This window comes from Anopheles maculipalpis, chromosome X (genome assembly GCF_943734695.1).
Source record: "Anopheles maculipalpis chromosome X, idAnoMacuDA_375_x, whole genome shotgun sequence".
NCBI lineage: Eukaryota > Metazoa > Arthropoda > Insecta > Diptera > Culicidae > Anopheles > Anopheles maculipalpis.
Window position 1 is genome coordinate 9027261 of NC_064870.1, and position 21537 is coordinate 9048797.

At 43.8% G+C, this 21537-nt stretch overlaps 3 protein-coding genes across 7 annotated transcripts in view; all 3 read left to right on the forward strand.

The window, feature by feature from the left end:
• Positions 1 to 21537, forward strand: part of LOC126568426 (potassium voltage-gated channel protein Shaker) — a 416918-nt gene that overhangs the window by 297003 nt on the left and 98378 nt on the right. The window contains exon 1 of one of the 5 annotated variants that reach the window (XM_050224950.1): positions 3082 to 3167. The exons of the other annotated variants lie outside the window; for them this stretch is intronic. Coding sequence (XP_050080907.1) covers positions 3124 to 3167 — 44 coding nt within the window. The 5' untranslated portion in view covers positions 3082 to 3123. Of the gene's footprint in view, positions 1 to 3081; positions 3168 to 21537 lie in introns of those variants that run through there. 5 annotated transcript variants of the gene reach the window in all.
• Positions 1 to 21537, forward strand: part of LOC126563177 (synaptic vesicle glycoprotein 2B) — a 383950-nt gene that overhangs the window by 70163 nt on the left and 292250 nt on the right. The gene's annotated exons all lie outside the window — the stretch shown is intronic.
• Positions 16118 to 17206, forward strand: LOC126558726 (AF4/FMR2 family member lilli-like). The gene has a single exon (XM_050214787.1). It carries the CDS (start codon positions 16118 to 16120, stop codon positions 17204 to 17206), a length of 1089 nt encoding a protein of 362 aa, XP_050070744.1.

Consider the following 21537-nt stretch of genomic DNA (forward strand, 5'->3'; position numbering starts at 1 on the left):
GAGAGAGCTCGGTGTGCAAGATCGCGTTGGCAGCTGGCGACGACGGCCGGGAACCAGTCAGTGGCCAGTACCAGTGTCGGAGTGTCCGCGAACGCTTAGGGCGGCGTTAACCCATCCCATCGATACGCGAAGCAAATCTCTCTCGCGCGCTGCGTTTTTGGAGGCTTGGTTACCGTTTCCGGTTCGGTGTGTGTGTGTGTGTATGTGTGTGTGCGTGTGTATGCGGCCTCAACCTCGTGTGAATATTAGTGCTTGTGTGTGTGTGTGTCAGTGTGTGTGTTCAAGGGGGTGGGTGTCCAGTCCAGACTCTTCAATCAACCAGTGCAATCGTGCAACCGTGCAACACTTGATACACCACCCACACACACGCACACACGAAACACTACAACTTACCTGCCGAACCTTACAACGGCAACATTGTTTTTAACCAGCTGCGAACTGTATCTTCCATCTCAAGCAAAGGAAAGTTCAGCCCTGTATGCCCCCCCCCATGCCAAAAGAGCTTTGTTCTAAAGCTTTCTTCGTTGTGTCTTTTTCAACCACTTGTGTCTCCTCCCCTTCCCCACTCTTCCCATTCTGAAAAAAGGATTTAAATTTTTTTTTGTATTTAAAATTACAAAAAAAAATTACTCTCATTCTACTATTAATTTTGTGAAGCAAAGATCACGTGCAAATACGTGATCTACGCGCGCGCGTTTTTCACCGAATGTTGTTCGAATTCGGGTGCAGTTTCCCCCCCCCCCCTCCCTCCCTCCCTCCCGGGCCTCCCTCTCCCTTTCTTCTTCCACACACTTGCTGCCCACTAAAAGCGAAACAAAAAAAAAAAAAAACAGACCCCATCCTGTACTACTTTCTTATTTTTAAATCATTTGATACCGAGCTGATTTCGAGTTCGAGAGTGGGGTGTTGGGATTTTTGCGGGTTTTGTGAAGGGGGCGGTGGGGCGCCGGTTGAGTATTTAATTTTTTTTTTTTGGTTTGTTTTGTCACACAACCAGCGAACCCACACGCCCCTCGCTCCACATTAGCCACCGTGCTGTGCGGCTGTCTAATCGAGGGAAAAATAAATCTTAAGCGCTCGAGCGCGCTGGTTTTTTTGCCTTCCATTTTTCCTCTTCTATTTGCTTTGGTACTTAATTTTTAAACGAAAAATGTTAGGGCAGGAAAAAAGAAACTAGTTGAAATTTCTTTCCTTCAAGTCGAAGCGAGAAAGAGAGTGTGTGTGTGTGAGAGCGAGAGAAAAAGAGAGAGGAAGAGAAAAGTTCTCTTCTTAATTTTGTTGTTTGAATTTAATGATATCACTGTAACATTGTGTCCAATTGGCAAACCGATGAAGAGAAAGGTGAAAAAAGAAAAGCAAAATGGCGCACGGATTTTCCACTGCCACTAAACACACACACACTAATTCCCTATTTCATCTTTGCACTTAGAAATGGTACCGTAATTGTAAGGTCATCAGAGCAAAATCGGAGAACAACAGTACGATGGGAAATAATTTTAATGAGCATTTTTTTTTTACATTTCCTATGTTTGTATGTTTGTGTGCCAGAGTATTGTTCTTATTCTTTACCAACAAATACAAGAAAGTTAAAGCTTTCTTCCTCTTCGGAACCTTTCACCCACCGGTTTGCCAATTTGCCAATATGATAATCTCGCTGGCTTGCGTAACATGCGTGCGTAGCCGTTATTGGAGAGTGTGTTGGGGGGGGGGGGGGGGGGTGAGGTGAGAGGGGATGCGAAAAAGGATCTCAACCATGCCGACGCTCGAGCCCGAAGGTTGCGTGCTTCAAGTGTGCGAAAGAGTCTGCGTCATCTCTTACACCCATATCCGTCAACGACGAGTAGTTGAAATATTTTTGCTTTTTTTTTTTAATGCTTTTGTTGTTGTCTGTTGTTGGTTTTTTGTTTCGCAAAAGTAAAAGCAGCATCACACACGCACACACATGCACATAAAAATAGGGGTGGTTTTTTTCTTCTTTTTTGTTCTTAGTTGTATGATTTTTTTCATGGCTGGGGGCTAGAATGTTGGACGATCTTTGTTGAGTTTGGTCGATCAGTTAAGGCGTTTTTCATCTCAACATTTAATATTGTAGACACATTTTACTGATGTTTTACACAATTTTAAAATGAAGCATCTCTACTGCCTAAAGTGTGGGTGTGTGTGCGTGTGTGAAAAAGTTTGATTTTTTGGAAGATCAAACCGCTTCTTCGTTTGCGCTTTAAATTGCGCTAAAAGCAGTTTTGTAACATAAAATCAATCTGAAAAGAAGAATATAAGAAGCTGTCCTTGGTAAGAAAGCAAAAAACGCGAAGAAGAAGCAAGAATGGTACAACTAAAAAGCCAGTAGAAAAATAATCAAAACAAAGTTCGTAAGTGGAAAAGCGCAAGAAAAAAGAGTGAAAACCCAAAAGAGAAAATAAAAAGTGTCAAAATATTCGCAATCAACCGATAGTTTTACGCTAGCTGTAAAGGGAAAAAGAAAAATTGGATGCAAACAGCATCCGATCGTTACAGTGGAAAGAGATAGAGCAATATATTGATACGAGTGAAAAGCAAAAAATAAATTCGTACAAGCCATGCATTGAAGCGCCACGGATCGCCTTGTATGCGTTTTAGTAGCTGTTTAGTAACTTCTTGTCTCGAAGTTGTTTTATGTTTTTCAATATTCTGTTGCGTGAAGAATTCGCCCCCTTCCGTCCCTTCATTTTAATACCTGGTGCGCTTTAATTGCGCGTGTGAGTGTGCGTGTGTGTTACAAGTGTGCGCGCTGCGTATATATGGTTGGAAAGTAACGTCCCAACGAAAGGGGTAGAAAAAAAAACGCCCCGGCTCGGCAACCACGTCAATCAAATCGAGACAACCATCAACAAACACGAGCGAAGGAGAGGCGAAGATATAACGCAACAAAAGCTCCGCTTCCGGTTGGGATTTCCTGTTTGTTTCCCTATCGCGATGGTGTCCGGGAAGCGGACTGGCAGCGCACAGCAGCAGCAGCAGCAGCAGTAAAAGGATCGAGACAGTAGGCGCACGTACAGCCAGAGATAGCCAGAGAGCCTATCGCCCCATACCTGTCGTTTGCTGACCCGCCGGTGCCGCCTGCGGTACCGTCGATGGATTATCTCAATGGCTTACATTTCAGCGCAGGGTGTCATCTCGTCGGCATTAAGGTGAGCGAATAATCGTGTGATCGTTGCTGCATCATAAAGCGAGAAAAACATTGACCCATTTCGACAGCAAACAATAGCTTCCGCAGCTTGGAAGCTGCTTAAGCGAGCGCGTTTTAGCACATTACTAGCGATCATTGATTTCATTTCATTTTGTTTGATCACAAGACCCGCTATGCCACCTTTCGGCTGCTTGGAAGCTGCTTAAGAGGGTACATTTAGTGGCGAAAGCTTTTTCCTCCGACTATTACGATTCCAGTGGTCACGTGCTCACTGGTCACGTACATTAACTCATTTCACTTGCAAACAGGAAGCCCAACTTACATCGCTGAGCCACCCCTTTGGCAGCTTGAAAGCTTTTTAAGAAGGAACACTTAGGGACGATCGAAAGCCTTTAAGCGACTGTTTAGAACTATTTTCCAGCCAACAACAGCCCCGCACTTTCCCCACATCGGCTACCGAGTGCGAACGACTTTCCGCACCACATTTCTTCCCCTTCCTCGGGGCGCCCTTCCTTCACCGCGCGCATTGTAACAGCGTTGCAGGAAAAGTGAAGATTTATTGTGCACACTTTTCGACCCATCTTGCCTGTCGGATTTAATTTTTCTTCTCTACAGCTATGTGGCCGTTCCGTTTCGTTTTTTTTTTGTTTGTTTGTTGCCTAAGCGTGATAGTTACGGTCGGTGGACGCAAAACATTAAAACAGGAGCTGTGTGTTGTAAAAGGGAAAATAAAACGCGACACACGCATCTAGTGAGTGAGTGGTGCGAAAAAGGAAAATGGTCGGGGGGGGGGGGGGGGGAGGGAATGGGGCTGGCATAAAATTAAACGCGCAATACACATCGTGTGCAGTAAAAATGCCTGTGCCGCAATCCGCTTTTAAGATACGCGCTTTACGCTAGAAAGAGCGATATACAGATGAATGCCCGGGTGAGAGAGAGAGAGAGAGAGAGAGAGAGAGAGAGAGAGAGATCGGACAAAAAGGCGACAGAAGAAATTGAAAACGTCACGAGAGGGCACATTAATAATAATTCGTCGCTAAGCGGAATTATGAAATGGTGCTGCGGTTAGTTTTTCGTTGTGTTTTCCACCAACCTGCCCTCCCCCTTTCTCCGCTTCCCTCCCCCCCCCGCTCAGGGTGCTTTCTTTGTGTGTCATCACGCAGCTCTCCCCCAGTCCGCTCTTCTACCCAGCCCTCTCGATTTTCCCCTTTCGGGTGTAAACTATGGAATTTAATAGTCATCTCAAGGCACACTCACGCACACGGGACCGCCTTTCGGTGGTCAGACATATCGATTTATGGTTTGTCATTTTAATTCAAAACAGAATATCGCACGACCGCGACAAAAAAAAAACGAAAAAAGTAGCGGCAGCACTTACAGTTGCGGTGACATTACAAAACACCTGCCCGCCGATCGTCATGTGTGTGTGTGTGTGTCAGAGAGAAGGCAGCAGAATGTTGCGGCCCTTTAGCAAGTCACGGAAGGCCTCGGATAGATTTTTTGTTGGTGACCGTCTTTATGGTAGAAGGGGGAAGGTGGGAGGGGGGACGGTGTTAGAGATGATTTCGTGGTGTGGTGGAAAAAGAAAGCAGAAAACCTTCAGCGATGTAGTATTTGCGGGGATGCGAGTGCTTGTGATTTTCTTAATGCACTTGACGCATATTTCATTTAAAATTTAAAATGAATCTACAGTAAGTAACTTAATTATAGGTTGTATTTATTTCTTTGTTAAGAAAAAGAAAAATATCAAAGATTTTGAAGCGATGCGTGATACAGCGGAACCACTTGCCTGAGTAGTTGAAACAGTTGTTGAAGGTCTGAGTCAAAGGGAAAGACTTTCCTGTCTACTTCCTGTCTACTGGGAACTTTGTAAGGTTCACAACGCCCTATCAGTGAGAAGACGAATAGAAGAAGAGGAGTGAAAAAAGCATCAGAAAAGGACAGGACGAGACTGCCCTGTGATCAGTCAGGGAGCGAACGAGCAGTCGAGAGATCAAAGACGAACAATCAACGATCAGAAACGAACGCAAGCGCGTGCTACGAGTGGTACGTCTCTGTACCGGTCTTTGCAAATTCTTGGCTTCGCAGACAACATTGACTTCATCGGCAAGACGACAGAGAAAGTGTATGAGACGATCAATACCTGTTTTTCGGTGGCTCAACCCGTCATAGGGCCCGGTTAGGAAGCAGCAGCTGCTATCTTGGGACAGTTGCATCTTCGGACAACGATGTCAGGTGCGAACTCTGTGAGTTATGTGATATTTTTCCAATGTAAGTCCTGGATTAGTCGTTCCCAGCATGTTTTTATGCCTGGTCGGTCAACTTCGTCAAATCTTAAGTCCTTTGTGTCATTTGTTCTTAAATACTAATATACAGTGATGTCCAGGCTGCCTTCAATAGTGTATGTCACGCTCTTCTTCTAGCCAAATTAGCTCAAATTGGGTTCTCTCCTGACATCACTACCTGGTTTAATTATTTGTTATTTACATCTCTTCCATCATCCCCAAATGACGGCCATCTGCTCTTTGCTGATGACCTGAAAATGTTCCTCCCTATTCGTAGTGCCATGTATTTTTCTCATTCCTCTCAGCCCTGGAGGTTCAACTGCTGTGTCGTGTGCCCCAAGTACGCGATCTGAGGGTGACATTTGACACTAAGCTTCTTTTCGACGACTACATCGCGAACTTGATCAATTCGGCTTATCGGAATTATCCTCGGAGTTCTCGGATCCTCAGAGGTTGTTCGACCGATTCTTGAATATGCGTGTGCTCTATGGAGTCCTTCAGGCACTGCCTTGACCGCCCGAATTGAGAAAGGGCAAAAATTTTTACCCGAACTGCGATTAGGCGAATTCTTGGTCGTTCCCTCATCGAAATATGGCACCCTACTTTACTCGGTGCCATATTTTGGAGCTCCCCTCACTGGAATCGAGACGTTTTCAGGCTCAAGCCTGATCCACTGCTAATTTGTTTCCGTCTTTTCAATGCTTTTTCTGTCCATTTTGGCATTGGCATCTCTCTGTCTTCTTTCCGTTCTAAACTTTCTTCGTTTCTTACATACTTAATTCTTAATGCTTTTCTATTCTTAATATGTTGCTCTTTTCTTAGATCTTGATACAGTTTCAACTCAAGTTCTTTCAATCTACCTTAGTTTTTAGTTTTAAAATTATATTAAGTTTACGATTGTATAGCCCCTGAGGCAAATAGTTTTAATAAATAATAACAATACTAGACATCAAAACTTCGAGATTGCACGAAATTTGAGCTTTATCGCACACTCATGGACAATCTGAGCGGACGATAGAAACACTGTCGGCGTATTTGAGTAACGAATCTTCCGGACCATTTTTGGCGGTTTGATCGAGTATGAAGTGTGAGGGTTGAGCCACGAGATTGCTAAACTGTACGGCGTACCGTACATCCTGACGGTGACGAAAGCCTGACTCATGCCAAGAAGGTATTCGTCAGCAACCCCCAGTTCGGTACGAGGCATTTGGGAGTTGGTTGGATGGATCACATGAACTTGCAGCCAGTGATCGAATATCGTGGAAAACTATTGTTGACTGGGCCATGTCACGACGTGCTCTATAGTGAGCAGCCAGAGATAGAGAAGGAGAGAGAAAGAGATACAGAAAGCATTCCTGTTGCTTTTTTTTCGCAGCATAAAACAAAACAAAGTATTAATGTATGGGAAAAAAGAAAGATGAAAATATTGTGAGGAAAATTTTTTGGGTGTTATTTAAATTACTCCAATCAAGCATTATTTTGAATAATTTTGGTTGTGGTTGATGTTTCTATTTTGAAGTGAAGAAACAAGTGATGCTATAATTATGCTAAGCACTGTATTAAAATGGGCAAATAAATTTAAATTTATCTCCATAATGAAATTGTATTCAAATAATTTATGTAATTAATTAACCTGTTCTAAACAACATTATGGCCGTCTCTCCTAAATAAAAAAATTATTAAAAAAAAAACTGAAGCATTATAAAAATTGCAATGACCGAAGAATCTTTATTTTGAACAGTTAATATTGCACGGTTCTAGGTATACTTGAAGAAAATTAGAAACGCCATTCAATTGCGAGTTTTGTCCAAGTTAACCATCTGGTTGAGGATTTTCCGAACCGCATAAATAAACCCTAATAAACAATCCCCACTTATGAAGCTAACCCGGTAAGTGTCATCCAGCAACTATAATTCCAAATTTCGGTGGTCAACTTAATTTAAGACTTTGTTTACGGTAGTCGACTGTTGAAACTGCAGATGTTTTTCACCATTATTTCCCGTACTGTACTGTACACACGCTGCTGCGGCAGGGTGCGTATTTTTTGTCCGTCCAACCGAACACCCCAACGCCTTTCGAATGCATTCACAAATTCGTGAAATTCGGTTTTCTCGAAACTAATTTCGTGTTATTCTTAGCCACAAAAACAATTATTCACTAGTGAGATGCAAGTGGCGTGGTTTGCGGCGGCCATATGGTTCCGATTGCATTGAAAATCCGGCAACAAACGACTGGTGTTTTCCGTGGGCAGCTAAATTTTACAATTCCATGAAACTAATTGCGTGTGTTGTTCTCGCCTTTTCTGTGCTGTGACTAGTGGGTGCCGGTGCCGGCACTAGTCAAGTCAATAAATGCCACATTTCCTCACTGTTCATAATTTTAAATGTAATGCGGTGGGTGCGCGCAATCGGTAATACTGTGGCTTGCTGCTGCCCTGCTGGTGAAACTTGGCAGCCACGACGAAGTGTTCATACTTTCCCTTCTTCGAAATTGTTTGAATTTATTACAGTCCGTCCGATCCGAGATCTCCATTCGGCAAAATTGGCAAATTGCATCTTGAAAATTGCTCTCATAACCGAACCGAATTTAAATTTTCTAGTGCATGATAAAAGTTATTTGCCTCAAATTTTATGTGAGATTAGAACTCAGGACGGTATTGTTGAAAGAGTTTAGCACCACAGACGTTACTATTTGATCAGTTCCCGTTTTATCCGCAAAAAGGCTTATAAAAGTTTGTAGCTAGAAGTTACGTTTTGAACTTATTGAGCTAAATGTCTTTATATAGATAATTATCAAAAGCGAAATTTATTTTAAAATAATAAATTAAAGTAATTTCTCTTTTCCCAGCCTAATTTACATCAAAACTAGCAATCTCCTCAACGGGTAGAAATCTAAAATCTAGTCCTCAAACACTTCTGTTCTGGTGCTAAAGCTATCAACCGTCATTTGCTGTGTACAACCTCAGCCTTGCGGTACGGTGCTAAGCAGCCATTAACGGGGCAGTCATCGGGAGTTGCTGCTGTCTGCCAGTGAAGCTTACACTAATCGTATCCATAAAGTGCTTTATGGATTGATAGACAACCGTCGCCACGCGGCCCTGGTTTCGCACCGGTGTGTCGATGTACTTGTGTTGTACGCAGGAATGGGTGGAGAGGGGGGGGGGGGGGGAGGAGGTGGCTTACAGCGCATGGAACGGACATTCCATTCAGGAACGATAATTTATGTCGACTGTCGGACCATCCGGACCACACGGACACGCAAACTTCACGGTGTCGCGGGAGTTTGGAAGAGAAAGAGAGAAATAGAGCGTGTGTGTTTGAACCCTCTACACAAAGCTCTAGCTCTAGCACCTTTGATTTTGAGGTACAAACAAACACACATACACACGAGAAAAAAAAGGGAGTGTAAAGGGAGGGCAGGTGGGTATTCCGGTTAGGGCCACCTGGCGCCAGCGATTTCGTAGCACGATGAACCGCGTTGACCGCGGTGTGAACAAAAAAGAAGGGAAATAGTCAGAGGCGGGAAATCCCTTCCGATGGGTGAAATTGGGGTGCCACCGTTGTGAAGTGAAGTGCCGGTACGCACGCGATCCGTTTGCCGACTAGCAGGCAGAAGGAGCAGCGTAAATTGGGCGCAAAAAAAAAAAGGTTGGAATTACCGGCTCGCGGAACTATGGTTCCGCAGATCGAATCATTTCGCTCTTGGGAGGGTGTTGTACGGCGAATTAGATCAGGTCTCGCACATCAAGGCCGGACGGTCTGGTGCAATTGTATGTATGTGTGTGAGTGTGTGAGCGCGAGTGTATGTGTATGTAAGTGTAAAAAACCCTCAGCAATGAGGGCCCTTCCTAGTCTTAAGCTCGTAATAAAGGAGGAGGGGGTAGGGGGGCAGTTATGAGAGTCAAACCTTGAGGGTTTGAATATTAGCATAATGGGCAGCAACGGTCGGACGGTGTGGATCACGCGAGCGCGAATGATTCATGGAGCACACAAAAACGGAACCTACCGACGTAGTCACGACTAGCTGCCCTACCACAAGGCTCCTTCCCTACCCACTTCATGCTACACACACACACACACACACACACACACACACACACACACATTCGAAACAAAGAACCAACAGCAAAAAAAGTAATCCCCCAAAAAGCTTGCCCTTGAAGTTTTCCATCTGCTACCGAAAACGTGCAAAACCTGGTCCTCGCAATTCTTGCCCAAACGAAGGAAGCTACTGCTACGGGAAAGCGCTCAAAAGTGTTGGTGACACACGCTGGCAAGAGTCCTTGCAGAAAATTAACCTCTCTTACCTTCCCGATTCTTCGTTCCCTTTGGGGCGATTTGGATGAAAAAAAAAATAGATTTTTTCCGTTATCAACAGAACTTACAATGGAAATTGCAAAAAAAAAAAAACTACTGCTACATACCCATGTAGAAAACACTAACCAGCCTCATTTTGTATGTATGTGTGTACTACTTGTGGAAGTCACATAGGTGGTGGTGGTGGGCAAAGCGTGCGGGAGGCTTGCGGTTCGCAATCGAGCGAAAACCGTTGCGGTTTTGGCTTTTCATCGGTCTGTCTGGTCGATTTTGGGAGTGAGAATATTCTGTGGGTGGAAATCGTAGGGTGGGAGATGAAAGAGTTGAGCAGTACGTGTCGGTGTGTGTGTGTGTGGGTGCTGTTGCGGGAGCAATGTGCGCCTGCAAGTCGATATTATTCTTAATACAGGGGCGTTTCGGTTTTGCTCGTGCTCGTGCTCGTTCTCTCTCTCTCTCTCGCGCTCGCACTCTCTCTCCCTCTCTCTCTCGCTCGCACGTATGTAGGGGTGGGTGCAAAAATTACACGTGCGTCCTGCATAACCGCTAGTGTCTAGTGTATGTGTGTGCGGGAAAAAGTAGAGGACGACGTTCTGCTCGCAAGTCAACAGCGTCCATCAGAACAACGCTGCTGTCGGTGAGCATCGAGTCCACAATAGTGAAAGCGCCACCCAAAAGAACAATCCCGGTGCTCCAACCCCAAACGCTTGTGTGTTAGACGTGTGTGTGTGACTGTGTTTATGGTGAGGATAGGGAGTAAAGTGTGGATATAATATTACGGAGAGGACCGATTCGGTTCCGCTTCGTCCTGTTCGCGTCAGCTGGTGCGTGTTGTCCGCACAAATCATTACACATCAGTACCACCTTCACCACTCCTACCCCACCAGCCCACTTTTAGAAGCTTGAAGAGGGAAGGCTGTGTGTGTGTGTGTGGTTCGTGTTTTTTTTGTGTTGTTACTGTAACGGGCAAGCCAGCAGCAGCAGCAGAGCAAAAAAACATATAAAAATACACAAAAAAAAACGGATATTCGCGATTGGGCGGGAGACCCGAACGGGTCTCGAAGTGCAGTTGGCTAGCGACCTGTAGTGGAAAAGACACTCACCAAAGGACTTGACGGGTTTTCCGCAACAAGCGCTGCACAAGTTCCCGGTGACTGTCGGTTTAGGATGTGCAGCCGGAGGTTTGTACGGTTTGGCTCATCTCGCGCTTGGCTCTGGACTGTGGTGTGGTGTTTGCGAGTCCTTCGATGTGTGTCTTGGTTTGTGTGTGTGCCTGTGTTTGTTGTTGATGTTGAGGGAGATAAAGTCTAACAGCAATCAGCAAAGACCCCAGTGTCTTCGATCAACTAACCCGGAACAGTAGGACAGTAAGGATGGATGCTGATATCACAAAGTTCTGCCGATTAGTCGTCGTACAGCAACAATCAATCGCTTCAAAGAAATGTTGGAGTACGGTGGACATTAATCCTTCAGAAATTCAGATCCTCAATTTTGGAACTTTCAAACACGTGTGTTTGTGTAAATGTGAACCTTAGTGTGTAGTTATGGATGTGTATGCGTTTGTGAGTGTTTTTAATTTTGGTGTTATGTACTGAAGCCCGCAGTGATTTGATTTAATCTGCTGGAACTAACCATTTCATTTGTTTCGTATAATTGTTTTTAGCTACTAACGTTGCTAGGCAAATTCGTGTGACTGATTCTTTCTACTGAAATAGTCTATAGCTGAGCGTGCGTATCATCCAGACTACACTTTTTTTTCCTTCTAAAGATCGCATTAAAAAAAGAGGTATCTTGGTGATTACCTTCTGCTTTGTCTGTGTATCTCTAATGTCTCTGTGTTTCTGTGTACGTTTTGGTACGTGTAAGAAAAGCAAAAGAGAGTGAGAGAGAGAGAGAGAGCGAGCCTTTGACTTTAAAAAAAACAAAAATTTATGCAGACAATCTTTGCCCTGCTAGCACTGCTTGCTAACTTGCTAATCGAGCGCGAGAGAAAGTAAGAGAAACTGTCTAGCCCCAATGTTCAGCACACGGTCACAGGGTCACTACAGGGCTTTTTGGGCTATACAGACAAAAAACCTGTTTTCCCTGAGAAAATGCTCGTAATGTGAGCGTGTGTGTGTGTGGAAGGAAAAAGAGAGCGAATCGTGTTTGGTAAAACCGAAACGGCAGGCTAATAAAAGTTCTGCACCCGCAGCGTATAGAAAAGCGTGGCATTGATCTCTCGCTTGGAGAGACCGGGAGGACCACTTATTAGCTTTTTGAAGCACAGAACCTTTGCTTTGCATTCGTTCCTTGGAGGGTGGAAGAAGTTGAAGGGAAGCTCTGGTAACAAGTGTACGTCTCTTTGTTCTGTCGCTAGAGACGGAACGCATCTGGGGTTGAGCAAATGGAAATAATGAAAGTCACAAATTTGCTATGAAGATTCCTGAGCTTTGCAGAAGCAGCGAATCACAGTTGAGGATGATACAATATGGCATAAAATAGTAAAGCCACATGTGTTTGGGAAAGGAAAGATAAATCTAGCTTTGGGACAAAAACGAAAAGAAGCAAAGCAAACGAACAACTCAAACAAAAGAGAGAAACAGAGAGGGGTTTGCTATAAAAGTGCTATAAAACATGTGTTTTGTTCACTTCTTTTATTAACTCCTGTTTCGTTCTTGTTGTTCTAGATACTATGTACTTTAAATGTTTTTGTCTTAAATTTGAAATGAATGATCTCTTTTATGTGCTCTTACTCTCTTCTTAATTAATCTCTTCAACTAATTTTTCGGTTAGCTTACTTTCCTGTTATATTAATTTAACTTTTTATAAACTTTGTATCTACTCTCGCAACATTTTGATAATACAATTCCAAAACCTCCGGAACGTGTCTCGCCATTCTCGATGGCTCTAAGCGCTATAACATCCCTACAAATGTCTGCTACGCTAGCGAATCCTTCGCTTACCCTCCTACCAACCATCGCCACCAATCGAATTAGGCCGGTGCGTCTTTCACCAAGCATGTCTTACGTAAAACCAGCCGAGCAGAGCCGTCGTCCCTGTGCAGAGCCAATCCTTGCGGTGACCTTCACCACCATGCCGGGTTGTTTTTTTTTTTTTGTTTTGCACCGATCCGTTACCGGCGCTGCGAGGATACTGCTCGCGAGATTCAGGTGGGCAAAAACATTCTGCAGTTCACGGCTCGTTGTCTGTATCAGTCAGAACCGGCCGGCAGTCGGGATGGATAGCTTACCTGTTTCTCTTTCGGCACATAACGCTCCCAGGACTGCACGGGGTTGTATGAACTGTGCTCTTGCAACACGTTACCGGGTGAAAGCGCTCGCAAAAAACGCACCCTTTGCCGATTTCTCACCGAGTAACCGAGTATGCTTTACCCACACACACACACACACAGACACACACCTGTGTTGCGTAGGGTGGGTTTGAACCGTGGTGAAGAAAATGGCTCTCATCAAAAGGCACAAGGTGAGGGAGAACGTTGAGGGACAAGCAAACAAGGCTAATAAGATGTCTGCTTACTAGACCGATCGGTGCTCGAAAATGTTGATTCTCTGTTCATTATAGTTGCGGTCTGTTTTTCTTCTTCATTATGCTCGATTGCTAGCTATCGGGGGGCTGTCTGTTATCTATATAATTTTTTTTCCTCAGTCCTCAGGATGTGATTTGGTGTGGCTGATTGGTTGGTTGGTTGAATATTTTTATTTTATTCAGAGACTGCTTTAGATTGAGTGGAAACATAATATTATTGTAAACCGATTGATTGATAAGCTTTCAAAAAGCTTGTCCAAAGAGATTTTATATCAAATATAAAATATAAAATACAAAATCAAAGCAAATGTTCTTCATAATTTGCACCAGATTTGGTGGATTTTTAACGGAAAAGGGTTAAGGAGGAATAGGAGCGGGAGGAGGGGGGTAGGCGAGGACAAAGATAGAGGTACGGAGGTTTGGGTACGGAACGTGGGTTCAAAACTGGCTCCGGACTGAAAACGGGACCAGCTCCAGAGCCATCCCTAGTGTCTATGGTTACTATGGTCGATGCTCTTTTCATACGACATTTAAAGAATACAAATAGTTATTCTTATTGTAGACGTCAAGCGCAAACCCAAGCGTTGTGTCAAAATCATTGCTGGGTTTGGTAGGCATAAACGTTGAGCGCAAACATTTGTAAAAAAAATCGTTCCTGTGACGAAAGATGAAGATAACTACGAATATTTACTAGTTTTGCGATAGTTTCACGAATAATAACATTTTACTGTAATTTAAAATCAATTTTATCCGGATTTTTCCTGCTTCTTGTTTTCATCCCCCGATGAGCGCTAAGCTGAAGGTTTGCGCTTTATGTTTGCGCCTCAACTAAACAGTGTTTTCTGTGTTATTACTCTTGTTGTTTTTGTTACAGTCCTATTTAATTACGCGAGTTGTTAGTTATGTAATTGATAGAATATTTTATTTATTTATATTTGAGTTTCAAGGTGCTCCTCCGTTCTCTTATTTTTTGTTTGTATTGTAAAACATGCAATTTTCAAAAAAAAATATTGAGATATCTAATTTTAGTTTCTTTATTTTAACTTGTATTTGCTAGTGTGTAGACACTCACTTCACAACAACTAGCTAGGGTTGCGGAAGCACAAAACAGCTAAATTTGTATTCATCTGCATTAAAAGCACTTACGAGCTTCGACCAATGGCGAAACTCTAAATTCATCCCTCTTTAGCTCATCTAAGATTCCCGAAACCACAAACCCCCCAAAAAAAAAGAACATAATTTTTCGAAACCACAAAACCCAATTCCCAAGATATGATCAATTGTGCCCGGTAAGGGTACACAGGATACCGATTTTCCACAACCCTCCCGAACCCCTGAAGCGCTCTCACTCCAACCGGCGTGCCGGGATTTTCTTTCGAGTGTTGACAAGTGGCGCCCGAGCCCGACTGATTTAAACATCACCCCCGCCCCCGGGGCCAAATAACGATTTCCTGAGTGAAAAAGTTTTTCTTCTTCTTTCCCTGCCTCGGTGGAATGTTGGCGGGGGAAGGGGGGAGGGGGGAGGGGGGGGGGTGATCGGTGAGATCAAATGGGTTTGCCAGTTTTCCACTAAATAAATCAACCTCCACGGCCAATTTCCGTCGAACTGGGTTTATGGACGAAATTGGCATTTTTGACCGTGGGCCAAACCGTTTTGCTGTTGACAAAGCACACCATAAAGCGTAGGGAGGATGAAGGGGGGGAGGGAGAGGGGGCGGATTGAAAGAGGGTGGAGTGTTGTTGGTAATTAGGATTGTTTCAAACTAGCGAAAGGCTGGATGGGTTGAGCGTTCCGGAAGCATTGGAGAGCGTTGTCCTGCCTATTTGTAGCGCCATTTGGTCTTCTTTCAGATTTTCGTTCTCTTTCTCTCTCTCTCTCCCTCGCTCTCGATCGTTAAACCTTTGCAATCGTTGTTTTCGTGTTGAATGCAATGAAAACCAACGGAAAAAAATAGGGAATAAAATCTGTCCACACCAGTCACCACTTTTGGTTGATTTTTCTCCAGAATTTATTTTCCCCTTAAAGCTATAGGGTGCTTGATTGCGTGCCTGTGTGTGTGTGTGAATGTGCGTGTTTTGAACAAATAGTCGTGCTCAGGGACTGCTTACTAGACTCTACGTTACCGACTGGGAACATAAAAGCATTTTTTGTGAAGAAATTTTTTGAATCCAAGTAGCAACCGAGGACTTCACATTGGATTTGCATGTGCAGCGAGTGGATTTGTGGATGTTCGTGTGTGCCTGCGAGCTTGTGTGTGTGTGTGATGTCGTTGAAACAGCGCGCCTCTGACCATCGAGACACTAACGAACAAGCCCGTCTGCAAATCAGACGTAAAGTCTGAGCGTTTAAATCTAGGAACAAATGAAGTTGTGGTGGTTTACTACAAGTGGGCGACTGTGTGAAAAGATTTGGTGTTTTAAGATATAATTATTTTCATTATTTTATTTAGTTGTATTTCTTGAAAAATAGAAAATCAAAGTGTTCGTTAATTATTTTAAGTTTTAAAAATGTATTACTTTTAAAGCTAATGTAAACTATAAATAATAAAAGAACAGGTAAATTTAACGATAAAGTAGAGAAAGTTTAAAATAAAGGTGTTCAGTGTGATTTTATGTATATAAATGTGTATGTGAGATAAAGTAAATGAAGCGTCAACGGTAAACAAGTGGTGTAAGAAGTAAACATAAGAGAAAAACTAAGAAATTAACATTAAAACAGTGCACTAGTAGTAGTGAATAAGTCAACGAAGCTTTAAAAGCGTTAACCATCGAATAAACGCCCGTCAGTAGGCAACCGAAACGCACGACGCACCTTTCGAGCGGCAATGGGTGCCGCCAGTACTGGAGCCGAATCGCTGGAGTGCTGCAATACTGCACCTCCCACTAGCACCGCCTCTTCGCCTCCGCTTCCGCCCAACCAGTCCGCAAACCGGACCAGCACCGTCCAGCAGCCGGCCACGGTGGCAGTACCACCACACCGGACCGGTACCGCTATGCCAGCGTCCATTTTGAATTCTGCCACGCAACCGCCCACTGTCACGTTGCCGACGCCGCCACCACCGCCACCGCCCACCACCGTCTATCTTGCAACCCAGCACCACTACGCGCACGGCAAGGACGAGCGCAAAAAGCTTGACATCGAGAACAACAACAGCCAGCAGCAAATGCATCAGCAACAGCAACCGCCCGCAACGGTGCTGCCGGTCCAGCAAAACGGTGTCGGGCACCATCTGTACGTGAACCCGGTACAGGCAAATGGGCTTAACATTGAGCTATACCTCCAGCAAGCGTTCCTGGACGAGCACGAGTACTTCAATCAGCTGAACAACAACAACAGTAACAACATACACACGAAGCTGGCGCCGCTTGCCACCGCCGGTACGGTGTCGCTTTACTCCGAGTACACCGTCGACACGCCGCACACGGTCGACGACTCCAATCTGTCCGGGTCCTGCCAATGTTTCTTCGCCCGGTACTGCAAAACGCGGCGCCGTTCGTCCTCCGCCTCTACCGCCACCTGCTGTCACGGGGGTGGTACGGGTGGTGGCGCGGGTGGTGGTGTGTCCGAGAACCAAACGAAGGGATCGCAAGGCAAGGCAGCTGCCAAGGCGAAGCGGGGTCTGCCGACGGTAAAGGAACAGGAGCAACCAAAGCCCAAACCTCACCCCACCGGTCCGGCAGGCGGTGGTGGGGGTGGTGGAGGCGCTGCTGCACGGAATCGGGGTGCAGCTGGGCGGGGTGCTGGCGCCACCGATACCGATCCACTCATGAGACGTCCGCGCCGCAAGAAGGACTCGAGCGAGCAGGACCTCTCCGCGAAGTTCCAGCAGCAAAACCAACAGCAGCAACAGCAGCAACAACCGGCCGCTAGCAATGGGGACGCTGGCCGACAGCAGCAACAACAATCGAAGTAACTATTCTTGCCTGTCTCGCACTAGCACCATCTCCTTCTCCCCTTCTACAACCCCCGAACAGCACGCCACCAAGAGACGTTTGCCTCCCGTTTTTGTGTTGAATCTCTCTTGCAGTGATTGTTGTTAAGGTCCTGTGGGCTTCATTTTGGTTTGCCAGCTATTACTGCCCCACAACTTACTATTAAATGCCTTTCCTTACCGTACCCTACACCTTCCCTGTCGCCTGCCATTTTTGAAACAAAAAAAAAGTTGCTTCCTGTTGGAGCTTAAGTTGTTAGCCTAGTAGAGGTAACACAACACAGCGCCATAATTTATGTTACAGCTGGAAAGGGCGAACACGGTGCAAAAAAAAAGTCCTGATATGTTTGCTTTTGGGTCTTGGTTTCAGTGTTCTTTTTTTTTTTTAGTTTAAAATTTCACTCTGCACCTACCACCTCCTGTTATTCCCGCCTCTGTATCCAAATGAATGTTTACTACCCTCACACAACACCGAGACTGTTTCGTATTTTAAACACCACAACACCACCATCCTTGCGGCTTCCTTTGCCTCTTGATTAAGTTATACTGCGTGCGATGGATTATGCTGTGCCCTGTTGTTGTTGCCTTCAGCGTACCCCGGGTACCGGTTGTGTATTAGTATCAGTGTATCGACGCTTCCTCTGCCTTGCATTTGCGTTTTAAAACACGCATACACAATAATGCTCTCCTTTTGCTCTCACACCGTACCTACTGCTATTCTTTCCGCTTACCCGTGCAAACACTTACTTGCTCGTCTCACCCTGCTGCTCTACACTTTTGCGCGCCTTCAACACACAACACTAGCAAAATAAAAACCAACGATACCACGCGGCACGACTAATATATCACGCTAAATGCAAAAGTTTGAGATGGGGACATTTTAATTTTAGGAGGGATAGAGGAAAGGAAAGATGTGTGGATCAAGGAGAGAGAGAGAGATAGAGGGGGGGGGGGGGGTAGGGTTGTGGAAGGCTACTTTTTTTATCGTTGATTCTTCACCTATCTCGCCTTAGTTTGTTAGGACTAGGACAAAACTTTTCCGGCGCACAAAGGAACGAAAGCACAGTTGGGATTTTAGAGCAAATCCTGTCGTGTGGGAGAACAGCGCTAAAACCACTCGACTGTCGCGATAGGTCAGCTGATGGAAGATACATTTGCAATAAAGCTTTGAAATTCAGCGCATGCAAACGAGTTCGTACATCCAATCTGATGATTCGGTTTAGTTGTAATTGAGTTTCTTTCATATTTTGCCTCGCAAAAACAAAGACCATTCATTTGTTGATTTTTTTATTTATTTGTTTATTTATTATTATTTAATATTACGACACGTCACTGTTTTGTCACTGATCTCCCATTTATTAATAACAAATATGCCAAAACTAATTACATATTTAAGAAGCGTTTCCTTTGAAGTCCCCACAGTAATTATCTTCCTTTTCGTCGCAATTTCATTCCACAACTAATCATTTCCGCATACAAATGTGAAAAATGAACCCAACGGTAATAACCCAAAGCATTTTAGCGTAGGGATCGTTTTCAAAAGCAAGCAAACAACAAGCGAACGACGACTCATTTGCATGTATATTTAGCTGCGCTATGATTTTATCTTACGTCTGACAGTGTGTGGGTATCGCGTGTTTGGACTTAACCAACTGTAAAACAGTACCAACAACAACAAAAAATCTCTTCCGCAAGGATAATTGCTGCAAGCAGCAAATAATGGAGGAAAAATATGGCCAACAGTAGAATTTTAAATCCTCCCGTAGCGATTGTTTTAATTTCCTACACCGTGTCAGGTCCGCTTGTTTAGTGTATGTGTGTTTTTGAGAAGGAACAGGAAATAAGATTTATTTGATGAATAAGTCAGTATTGTTAAATGATGTTTCCTTCAAATAATTATTTTAAAAATATTTCTTTTTATTCCAAATTTTTTATTCGTTTGTGATGAAATATTTTTTAAAAGAAATATGTTTGCTTATCATTCGTTGTGACAAAAATAATTTAGATTGTTAATAACCTTCACGATGAGCACTTCCTAAACTAAGTGATAAATGCTCCCCTCTTGTGATAAAATCGATAAAATCCAATTTCTCTTGCTTTATTTATGGAAATCTATGCTTGAGCAAAATTCATTCTTCGCCAGCTGTGCATCGTTCCGTGAAATTGAACGATGCACCAAGCTTTTCCTTGATGTCGAATCAATCTCGAACAGCGAGTACAAAGAACGCTGCTTCAACCCCTTCAGATGACCCAGATCGGAGAGATCAAAACCCGGGGAGTGGATAGAGAGCGACGATTTATTCTTACGCTCGATCTACTGCGGGCGTTGTTTTTTCCCTTCCTCCCGTTTTGGCAACAATATCGATATGACAACGTTTGACGTATGGTGCAGGTTGGTAGATTCCGTGCAGTCGTTTTCTTTTAATTTTGTAGATTTTTCACCCTTTAATGGTCAGATGTTTTATAAGAAGGAATGATACGGTTGATCGATCCGCTTCAGTCTTATTTAAGATTTAGCATATGATGTTAACTACGAACGGTTCAAGCTACGGTACAAGTGAAGCTTAATTACTAGTGTATTCTCTACTTCCATCAAGTTTTAAGGGGTAACAAATCAACCCCTTAAGTACACACTTCTTCTTTCGCTGTGTTTACCCTTCTTTACTCGCGTACGACTCCTCCGTGAATGACAATTTCTTTCCAACTGGGTGCAGCATACTCCTCGGCGTGCGGCATGGTTGTTTCTTTTTCTCGGCAAACTAATTTCCACCCCACTTGTAACTGCTGATGTTTTTTCCTCTTTCCTCCCATTCCCACCCTCTCGCCCTTCACTCCTAGCAAATCCCTTGCGGTCTCTTTACTCAGGCATAACAAAACTCACTTAATTATGAGGCATAAAAGTATCCCCCCATTAAGTACCAACTCCCGTCTTCACCTCCCTTACCCACTTTTTCCCTCCCCCTTGCATTGCCTGTCGTGTTTAAGCCTTTCTCTCTTTCTCTCACACACACACACACCGTTAAGCGTCTGTGTCTGTCTGACTATATGTGTGCGCTGTACTGCTTGTTTATGTGAGGTGCCTCTAATTACTTTTCTTTCCGTTCTCCGTACAGGTTCGTTTGCGCGCGACAGCTTATATGTGAGCGCATATAAAAGTGAAAGTCATTACCTAAATAAGCAGCCAAATAAGCAACTAAGTTTTGCGATACATGCATAGGGGAAAAAAGCACGACGAAATGAAACAGAAAAAAAAAATCTGACGATTTAGTAAAAACGTTTAGTAACACCTAAAAACACGAAAACAGATGTGAAAGTGGTAGAAAGAGAGGAGCAAAAGAGAGATAGAAAGAGAGAGAGAGAGAGGAAGAAAGACAGAGAGAGAGAGAGAGATAGAGAGGAAAATAGAAAGATAACATGAAAGAGGAATAAAGAAAAAAGTAAGACAAGTTAACGGCATGATGAAAACGCGTCTTATTTTGGGTGTTTGTGACAGGGTTTTTTTTCTCCTTCTTTTATTATTGTACTTTGAGATGGGAATTTGAGGAGAAAAAGCATGTTTAGAAGGGGCAAGTGGATGGAGCGCGATAAACACGCACCGTTAGCACCGACGTTGAGCGTCTGTTTGCTGTCTGTGCTTCTGCTCGATCTGTTGCCATGCTGGGGCATGTTACTTTTTGCGCTGTATGATGTGCTTTGTGCTTTTACGTCCACTTTTTTTTTTTTTTGGAAATGGTAGGAACGATATATGCGCGAATTACCGGCAGCTGGAGAGCTGAGAAACGATAAACGCAGATCAGCGTTAGGTCTGATGCAGGTGTTTCTGTGTAGTTAATGGAATGTGGGGTGACAAGCGAGCGTGGGTAGGGTAGGGATACCGTTGGCAAGATGCCAATCCAGCACCAACCATGCTTCACCGGGTTCGCGTAATGATCTTTTACGATAATGGGCAAGTGAGTGGATCAGCATGATAGATTATATATGATAGATTACGTATGTGATAGAAGCAAGCGATAAGGTACGCAAGGAAGCCAGTATCCTTAAAAAAAGCTTAGAAATAAATTACTATTTTAGAGGAATAAATATTTAATATTGAAAATTCAGTGGTCAATATGTTTTAGTTTTCGTTGATGAAAATATTACGTTAAATAAATTGCACTGTTAAGTAATAAAAGTTTTCATACTTCAAATATAAAAAAAAACAAGTTTTCTTCATGCGACATCGTAAACGATATCAACCGCTAGATTATTTTTTTAATCCATTAAAGTACCAGGCGTCTCTAATTCATTTTAACAAAACACTAGGCGTTTCCATT

Excerpts from the sequence above, each read along its gene's own strand:
- LOC126558726 (XM_050214787.1), top strand. The coding sequence starts at position 16,118 with ATGGGTGCCGCCAGTACTGGAGCCGAATCGCTGGAGTGCTGCAATACT.